Source organism: Mustelus asterias, chromosome 14 (assembly GCF_964213995.1).
Source record: "Mustelus asterias chromosome 14, sMusAst1.hap1.1, whole genome shotgun sequence".
Classification (NCBI taxonomy): Eukaryota; Metazoa; Chordata; class Chondrichthyes; order Carcharhiniformes; family Triakidae; genus Mustelus; species Mustelus asterias.
Window position 1 is genome coordinate 95959093 of NC_135814.1, and position 9945 is coordinate 95969037.

At 52.2% G+C, this 9945-nt stretch overlaps 1 protein-coding gene across 1 annotated transcript in view; it reads left to right on the top strand.

The window, feature by feature from the left end:
* Positions 1-9229, top strand: part of eef1b2 (eukaryotic translation elongation factor 1 beta 2) — a 14661-nt gene extending 5432 nt beyond the window's left edge. The window contains exons 3-8 of the mRNA XM_078229133.1: positions 3434-3556; positions 4553-4676; positions 5662-5728; positions 6588-6713; positions 7729-7796; positions 9099-9229. Of these exons, the coding sequence (XP_078085259.1) occupies positions 3434-3556; positions 4553-4676; positions 5662-5728; positions 6588-6713; positions 7729-7796; positions 9099-9185 (595 nt within the window). The 3' untranslated portion in view covers positions 9186-9229. The remainder of the gene's footprint in view (positions 1-3433; positions 3557-4552; positions 4677-5661; positions 5729-6587; positions 6714-7728; positions 7797-9098) is intronic.
* The last annotated feature ends 716 nt before the right edge of the window (positions 9230-9945 follow it).

Sequence of the window (9945 nt, forward strand, 5' to 3'; positions counted from 1 at the left end):
CGGGGCTGTGGAGCGGACAATGGCGCCGCCGGGAAGATGCTCGGTGTGGGGCCTCCTGCGGCCTAATCATCGCACACTTTATATATCGCACAACACCGCCCCCCCCCCACGTCCCCCCCCCGCTACCTCTCGTCCCCCCCCCCCCCCTACCTCTCGTCCCCCCCCCACCTCTCGTCCCCCCCCCCCCCCTACCTCTCGTCCCCCCCCCCCCCCTACCTCTCGTCCCCCCCCCTTCCCCCCCCCTACCTCTCGTCCCCCCCCCCCCCTACCTCTCGTCCCCCCCCCCCCCCCTACCTCTCGTCCCCCCCCCCCCCCTACCTCTCGTCCCCCCCCTTCCCCCCCCCTACCTCTCGTCCCCCCCCCCCCCTACCTCTCGTCCCCCCCCCCCCCCTACCTCTCGTCCCCCCCCCCCCCTACCTCTCGTCCCCCCCCCCCCCCTACCTCTCGTCCCCCCCCCTTCGTCCCCCACCTCTCGTCCCCCCCCCCCACCTCTCGTCCCCCCCCCCACCTCTCGTCCCCCCCCCCACCTCTCGTCCCCCCCCCACCTCTCGTCCCCCCCCCCACCTCTCGTCCCCCCCCCCACCTCTCGTCCCCCCCCCCACCTCTCGTCCCCCCCCCACCTCTCGTCCCCCCCCCACCTCTCGTCCCCCCCCCCACCTCTCGTCCCCCCCCCCACCTCTCGTCCCCCCCCCCACCTCTCGTCCCCCCCCCCCACCTCTCGTCCCCCCCCCCACCTCTCGTCCCCCCCCCCACCTCTCGTGTCCCCCCCCCCACCTCTCGTGTCCCCCCCCCCACCTCTCGTGTCCCCCCCCCCACCTCTCGTCCCCGTCCCCCCCCCACCTCTCGTGTCCCCCCCCCACCTCTCGTGTCCCCCCCCCACCTCTCGTGTCCCCCCCCCACCTCTCGTGTCCCCCCCCCACCTCTCGTGTCCCCCCCCCACCTCTCGTGTCCCCCCCCCACCTCTCGTGTCCCCCCCCCACCTCTCGTGTCCCCCCCCCACCTCTCGTGTCCCCCCCCCACCTCTCGTGTCCCCCCCCTACTCCCCACCTCTCGTGTCCCCCCCCCACCTCTCGTGTCCCCCCCCACCTCTCGTGTCCCCCCCCCACCTCTCGTGTCCCCCCCCCACCTCTCGTGTCCCCCCCCCACCTCTCGTGTCCCCCCCCCACCTCTCGTGTCCCCCCCCCACCTCTCGTGTCCCCCCCCCACCTCTCGTGTCCCCCCCCCACCTCTCGTGTCCCCCCCCACCTCTCGTGTCCCCCCCCCACCTCTCGTGTCCCCCCCCCACCTCTCGTGTCCCCCCCCACTTGTGTCCCCACCTCTCGTGTCCCCCCCCCACCTCTCGTGTCCCCCCCCCACCTCTCGTGTCCCCCCCCCACCTCTCGTGTCCCCCCCCCACCTCTCGTGTCCCCCCCCACCTCTCGTGTCCCCCCCCCACCTCTCGTGTCCCCCCCCCACCTCTCGTGTCCCCCCCCCTTCTGTCCCTCTCGTGTCCCCCCCCCCACCTCTCGTGTCCCCCCCCACCTCTCGTGTCCCCCCCCCACCTCTCGTGTCCCCCCCCCACCTCTCGTGTCCCCCCCCCACCTCTCGTGTCCCCCCCCCACCTCTCGTGTCCCCCCCCCACCTCTCGTGTCCCCCCCCCACCTCTCGTGTCCCCCCCCCACCTCTCGTGTCCCCCCCCCACCTCTCGTGTCCCCCCCCCCACCTCTCGTGTCCCCCCCCCCCACCTCTCGTGTCCCCCCCCCACCTCTCGTGTCCCCCCCCCACCTCTCGTGTCCCCCCCCCACCTCTCGTCCCCCCCCCCACCTCTCGTCCCCCTTCCCCCCCCACCTCTCGTCCCCCCCCCCACCTCTCGTCCCCCCCCCACCTCTCGTCCCCCCCCCCACCTCTCGTCCCCCCCCCCACCTCTCGTCCCCCCCCCCCACCTCTCGTCCCCCCCCCCCCACCTCTCGTCCCCCCCCCCCACCTCTCGTCCCCCCCCCCCACCTCTCGTCCCCCCCCCCACCTCTCGTCCCCCCCCCCCACCTCTCGTCCCCCCCCCCCCACCTCTCGTCCCCCCCCCCCCACCTCTCGTCCCCCCTCCCCACCTCTCGTCCCCCACTCCCCCCCACCTCTCGTCCCCCCCCCCCCACCTCTCGTCCCCCCCCCCACCTCTCGTCCCCCCCCCCCACCTCTCGTCCCCCCCCCCCACCTCTCGTCCCCCCCCCCCACCTCTCGTCCCCCCCCCCCACCTCTCGTCCCCCCCCCACCTCTCGTCCCCCCCCCCCACCTCTCGTCCCCCCCCCCACCTCTCGTCCCCCCCCCCACCTCTCGTCCCCCCCCCCCACCTCTCGTCCCCCCCCCCCACCTCTCGTCCCCCCCCCCCCACCTCTCGTCCCCCCCCCCCCACCTCTCGTCCCCCCCCCCCCCACCTCTCGTCCCCCCCCCCTCTCGTCCCCCCCCCCCTCTCGTCCCCCCCCCCCCCTCTCGTCCCCCCCCCCCCTCTCGTCCCCCCCCCCCTCTCGTCCCCCCCCCCCTCTCGTCCCCCCCCCCCCACCTCTCGTCCCCCCCCCCCACCTCTCGTCCCCCCCCCCACCTCTCGTCCCCCCCCCCCACCTCTCGTCCGTCCCCCCACCTCTCGTCCCCCCCCCCCCACCTCTCGTCCCCCCCCCCCACCTCTCGTCCCCCCCCCCACCTCTCGTCCCCCCCCCCCACCTCTCGTCCCCCCCCCCCACCTCTCGTCCCCCCCCCCCACCTCTCGTCCCCCCCCCCCACCTCTCGTCCCCCCCCCCCACCTCTCGTCCCCCCCCCCCACCTCTCGTCCCCCCCCCCCACCTCTCGTCCCCCCCCCCCACCTCTCGTCCCCCCCCCCACCTCTCGTCCCCCCCCCCCACCTCTCGTCCCCCCCCCCCCACCTCTCGTCCCCCCCCCCCACCTCTCGTCCCCCCCCCCCACCTCTCGTCCCCCCCCCCACCTCTCGTCCCCCCCCCCCACCTCTCGTCCCCCCCCCCACCTCTCGTCCCCCCCCCCCACCTCTCGTCCCCCCCCCCCACCTCTCGTCCCCCCCCCCCACCTCTCGTCCCCCCCCCCCACCTCTCGTCCCCCCCCCCACCTCTCGTCCCCCCCCCCACCTCTCGTCCCCCCCCCCCACCTCTCGTCCCCCCCCCCCACCTCTCGTCCCCCCCCCCCCCACCTCTCGTCCCCCCCCCCCACCTCTCGTCCCCCCCCCCCCCCCACCTCTCGTCACCTCCCCACCTCCCAACCTCTCGTCTCTCTCTCCCCCCCCCCCCCCCCCCCCTTCCCAACCTCTCGGGTGCACCCTCCCTCCTGTCTGGTGCCCCCCATTCACCCTGGGAAACACTGCCCCCTCAAAACTAATAGATAAATTACAAAGTTAGTTTGGTATATGCAACTCCTGTTTGTTATTTTTTTGAATGATATAATTTTTTTTTTCAAGGTATGTTCCATCTCAAGCTGATATAGCTGTGTTTGAAGCTCTTGACGCTCCACCTTCGGCTGACTTCTACCATGCACTCCGGTGGTACAATCACATCCTGTCCTATGAAAGCACAAAGGCTTGGTATGTCGTACTGCAAGTTGTTTCTGATACTTTATCCTGACTCGGGTGCTTTACATGGTGTGTAACTGGAATGGTGACTGTTGGGTAGTAATTTCATTGGTAAGATTACCAAACAAGTGCTGAGATGCATAAACCTGTCCATTGTTTTCATGATATTTGAGAAGTGTATGATCAAGGTGGATGCTGTTCTTTAAATGGTGCAATTGGCTAGTTATATGCATAATTCAGACTTGTTCTTGAGTGTGCCACTTCAGTTGACCTAAAAAGAGGAAAAATCTAACTGCTGTTTTGAGTTCAATTACGTTTCGATAGATTTAAAAATGTCAAACAAGTTTATAATTCAGAATATTTTAATTTTGGCACTGTTTGCTTTCAGGCTGATGTTGATTTGCTTGAATTATTCACTTGGCAGTAGATATGTCCTCGAATAATATAGCGCAGTAGCAGACCATTTGAGCCTGCATCAACTCTCCCAGATTATTCCAGTTGGTGTGTGTCTCAGCCCCTGTCAGTTTTATTTGTGGCTGCAATTTTCTGAGCTGGGATTTATATTACATGGCCTGAAATATTATTTTCACAATTCTGACAGTTTATTGCCTTCTAAAAGTCTCTCATCTAACTTGATATCCTACCAGAAATCAAATGATTCTGAAACAATTGATAGATGTGCATTTATATCATTAATGTCTTTCGCAGCCATGTGTTCCAGTGTGCTTCACTGACCATGAAATATTTTGTAATTTAGAAAAAGTTGTGTTGGGGTCGCTGGAGCAGAGATTTTCTATCCAAAGTAATTTTCTGTGTGTATATATGGAGGCAGATTCTGATGTCTCCTGTGGTAACTTGGGGGAGGGAGGGTTGAAAGCATGGTGTGGTGAGATTGCAAATGCTGCATGATTGGCAGTTTATGGTTCAATCTAAACCAGTACGATTTAGTTACAGTTCTGATATTTGACAATTTTTAAATTGCATTTCTGACCTTTAAACCACTGACAGTCTTCCAGGTGTTAAGCAGCCGCTTGGTAAATATGGCCCACAAAATGTAGCAGATACAACACCAGCAAAAACTGTGGAAGATGACGATGATGACATTGACCTCTTTGGATCTGATGATGAGGAGGTGGGTTCTGTGCGGCTCTTTTTCCTGACTTTGACCCTTGCTGACCGAATTCCTCCTGGCCTGAGTATCTGAGACAAATGTCGAATTGAGGCTACTTTTGCTAGATGTAGTGTTGTGCAATCCTTAGATAGCCCCCTTCATTTTTCTGATCCTTGTTCACTTGCAGGTCGAAACACTGTTCATGAACCCGGAATTCAATGTCTTCAGACCTCTTGTATTTTAAGTAACCCAGCCCTTAAACTCTGCCATTAAAATCTATGGTATGATGGAGGTACAAAGTATCTCCAACTGTAATGATTCAACATAGAATCCCTACAGTGCAGAAAGAGGCCATTTGGCCCATCGAGTCTGCACTGACCACAATCCCACCCAGGCCCTATCCCTACATATTTACCTGCTAATCCCTCTAATTTACGCATCTCAGGACACTAAGGGGCAATTTAGCATGGCCAATCAACCTAACCCGCACATCTTTGGACTGTGGGAGGAAACCGGAGGAAACCCACACTGACACAGGGAGAATGTGCAAACTCCACACAGTGACCCAAGCCGGGAATTGAACCCAGGCCCCTGGAGCTGTGAAGCAGCAGTGCTAACCACTGTGCTACCATGCCGCCCAGTTTTAGACTTGTTGGATTGATCACAAAGTTGGATATGTTGAGTTAGTGCCAAACAAATTGTGATCTGCCTCCAGGATCATGATCAGTTGGAAGTCTCAGTTTAGCAGCTATTTGTCTATTTTGGTAGTAGCACGAGAAGTTAGGCCTAAGTTCCAAATCAGTTAAACCTGCCAGTGGCCTATCACTTTAGTTTGTTTGCGGTTTCCTGGTGTCTGAGACTGGTTTTCATGATGATTCTATAATTACCATCTTTCGGCTGAATTAATGATTATGCTCTTAATCTGACAAAACCAGTCCAATATTTAATTGTATTTTTAAAGTTCCACTGTGAGTGCACTTAATTTACATCCATCTGTTTCTTGCAGGAAAGTGCAGAGACCAAGAGGATCAAGGACGAGCGGCTAGCTCAATATGAAGCTAAAAAATCCAAAAGTAAGTATTAATTTAGTAAAGTGATCTGAAGCAAAGAAGGCTTCATTATGCTGTCTCCCAATATGGGTCTGTGGTGTCGATTAGTGTTATGCAAATGCTGTGGTAATGTACAGAAATATGATTCACATAACTTGCAGCTGTTTTCTTGAGGTTCTTTATGTGGACAGTTTGAGTCAGATAGATGCTCACTAGATAGCAAGAGTGCACAGGAAAAAAGGCTTAATTTTTAGTGCAGCACATTGTGTACTGAGGATACCCTGTCGCCTCATTAAGTGGATTTATGCTGGTAGAGCTGTGAAATGAAATGGTTTTAATGATGATTCCAATTCACCATCTTTCGACTGAATCAGTGATGTGAATTGATATAATCTGACAGAACCAGTGTTTCTGCAGTTGGGAGGAGATTGGGTGTTTTAAAAACTTGTGTTTGTGGATATTCGTGTTAATAAATTACCGTATTAAGTGTGTATTCCAATGATAAACCTATTTTAACTGCAACACTTTTACCAGTATTTGAGCATTTGTGGGCTATTTAAACTCAACTTGCATTGCTATTAACATACAGCTTTTTAATTGGCATTTTGGATTCTAGATTGTTAATACATTTGAGTTTGCGATTTTGAGGCAACTGCTTTGAGCTGAAAAGCATAACTTTTAAAAAGAAACCAGGAAAATGCATGAGAAAGGACTAGAAGGATATGCAGCTGAGATTAGAGTAGGGTGGTACATAGACACTGACATTACCACTTGAGGCATAAAACTAATTGAGGTAAATACGCTACATTACTGTGGTACATGTAATTGGAATCTGAACCGTAACATGGAATAGCCACACTTAATTTATGATATTTGCTTTCAGAGCCAGCACTCATTGCTAAATCATCTATTTTGCTTGATGTGAAACCATGGGACGATGAAACGGACATGAACAAATTGGAGGAGTGTGTACGTTCCGTAATAATGGATGGCTTGGTTTGGGGCTCTTGTGAGTATTTGATTTCCGTTTAACAGAAATGCAAATCAGGATGGTCTCTTTGGTTGTGATTCTATTATGAGAGCTGCACCATTGACAGATGCACAACTCTAAGGCCAGCTTTTGGGACCATTGATATTTAGCAGGTCCTTTAGACTGTCAGCCTGGGCGAATACAAGTTTATTAGGCTTCCAGCTGACTGACCTGCATCGAATGTTGGACAACACCAGGGTACCATAAGCCAATCCCCTTCTGACTGCAAGATGCAGTATCTCTTGTCCATCACAACACTCCAAATTTTCACACCCTGACTTGGAAGTTGCAGCTATCGGCGGTGCTAATTACCATACTGGCTTGAGCCTTTCATTGTCAGGTTGATTATGTTGCAGCTTAAGGCAGGAATATTGGCCATAATCCTGATAATAAGTTGGTTTTCACTTGAGCTGCGTTGTTAGCATTCTGAATCCTGACACATGGTTTCAGTTTGTAACAAAATAGACACTATTTGTATTTATTTTGGTAGATTTTCCCAAATGATGCTAATTGCATGTAGATTTTGCATCAAGAGTTGGTATTTCATTGGCGTTGGTTCTATCCCTTTCATCTTATGCAACTTGTATGTGATCTTCTATCCAGAACAACTGAACCCTTCCAGCCCCATTTCCATTTTTCTTGATGTGACAAACTTGTGTATCTAGATTTCCTGAACTGTAGATTAACTGGAAACAGTTGAATGTCGGAATGCAGTTCAGAAAATATAATTCATAAAGGTGAAGGAAGGGCGGGTTTTGTTTATTAACTAACTTGAATTCTCCACACCTCATTGCCATGTTAAGGTTTTAATTCCTGGACGTGGAATTGGCTTTACTTTGCAGAATTAACTGGCAAGAAAGTACTGATCAGAATGCAGTGATGGTACAGACATTGCCTATAAGAGTTGGCTTTTTTGCTGTGAGTTTGATTGAATCTGGTTATGGGAGGGTAGTTGCCTTAGTGCATTCTCTTAAGCTTGTCTATTCCATTGCAGCCAAACTAGTTCCAGTGGGCTATGGCATCAAGAAGCTACAGATTCAATGTGTAGTTGAAGATGACAAGGTAAGAATGTGGTTTCAGTTACTGTTTAGCAAACAAATTTCAACAAAGCAACTGCATTTCCATTTCTTAAATAGCTAATGCTTGAAAGTTATACTAAAATACTGGTGTGCTTTGCATGTATTATTAATTTTAATCTGTTGTGAAATGTTGGCAAGTTCGATAACACAAGTGCTAAATTGATATTGCTGAAAAGATTGGGCAGCTGATTGATGTGTTCAATGTTTCTTTGAGTGGCCAAACCCAAGTGCTGTCAAGAACTGATTTTTGTGCTGACTGCTCTTGCAGAACATTGGGAAGGAAGGTGGTTGAAGTGAGAGGTGTTGATGCAAATTCAGTTTTGGAGTGGTCTTGGCGGCGGGGCGGGGGGGTGAGAATTGATGTGAAAACATGGGCTGTGTTTCCCTTTCAGAAATATGTGAAATTTGAGATGGCAGGGTACAGTATTTGATTTTTGACTTTGGATAAAATAACATGGGAACGTCAGTACTTTGAGGCACATTTCTTGAGTTTTATAGGTAGGGTTTTCTTTTTCCCTTCCTGGAAGCTTCTTTCAGTCCTGTATTCTTAATTAAGAACTGCTTCAGGCTGTCAGGATTGAATGTTGAAATTGTTGTACGGCTTGTATTAGCTGATCTAGTCACACTGCTGTGTAACAGTGCTGTTGCAATTCAGAGATCACTCTTGCCAAGAATATGATGCTCGTTTACTGAGACAAGTGAACTAAAATGAAAGCACTGGTTTTGGTGGTCCTCGTGCATATTCTTAAAGTAGGACTTGGAACATTAGGCTGGGTTGGATATGAATGTGGTGAGCACATAACATGTCCGTGGGATTCCTAAGAGTCTAGTTGCAGTCCCTCCACACTGTTATTTCCATGTACTTGTTTGAGATATCCCAGTAGCCTCTGGGTCTGGGGAAAGCATCAGAGATCCCAGAGTTGAGTAGGAACTGGTTTCAAATCTGACATACCAGTTTCATCTATCTGCTCTTGAAGATGCATAATGATTTGTGGTTATCAGCGTTTCTGTTTGCTGATTGGGTGCAGTGGAATCTTGGTGCTTCCAATTTAAAATGTTGTATAAACTACCATTGGTTAAATTGAATTCCGTTGAATTCAGGGTGAAGAATGAGTTAACTGCAGTTCTTTCTCTGACCTGGTTTCCCTATTTCCTCAATTGTTTTCCTTATTGCTTGTTCTAATTTCCAACTGCAGCTTTGTTACTTCAAAGTGCATATGAATATATTGTGAACTCTCCTTGCAGATTACAGCCTAGAATATTCTAATGGAGTATTTCTTTTCAGGTGGGGACAGATATGCTGGAAGAAACTATCACTGCATTTGAAGATTTCGTGCAATCTGTTGATGTGGCAGCCTTCAACAAAGTGTAAAACAGCAACTAATGAACACTTAATAAAAATTGGCTTGTCCAGAGCTTGACCTGGTCCGGTGTCTTATTGTTTTGTGGGACTGAAATTCAGAAGACCAAGCAAGCTGATTGGGAGATCAGAAGTTTGTCCCGGAATTTCTTTTGCTCCAGCCTTCCTAAAATTGGCATTTGTCGGAGGTGTTGGAAAGGTGCATACCTGGTCAGGGCCTCCACTCATACTGCACAAGTTGCATCACGGCATGACAACCTTTTACAAAATTTGATACAACTAGTTCTGTTTTCCTTCCTGTGGAATATCGTTTGTGCCCGTTTTGACAATGCAAGCTTATTCCTGTGGTGTTAGATTTGTTGGAGCAGTTGAACTTTGAAGACTGATCAAGTGCATAACTGGCAGCTCTCCGTGAAATGTGCAAGACTTTTCAAATTCAAAATAATCTGCCAGTAATAAAAGTTAACAGGCTTGCACTTTGGTTCTTCATAATTTGAATGATGGTGCTTTCTATGGTTAGTAACTCTAGTCTGGTGATGCAAATTAAATCTACTTGTCACTACAACAGACTAAACTGCTCTGGGATAGATTATTCGATTCCTACTGATTTTAGCAGGTTTCATTTGCTTTCATTCAATGACTGTCACCACTTTTCATGCCTTATGGTTTAAAATTTGATAGGATTGGGAGCTTTTAAAATTGTGAAGTTGGTTGGCTTTTAAAGGATGGCGTTTATTTTCATCTTTGTGACATGACAGATTGGAGTCAAGTT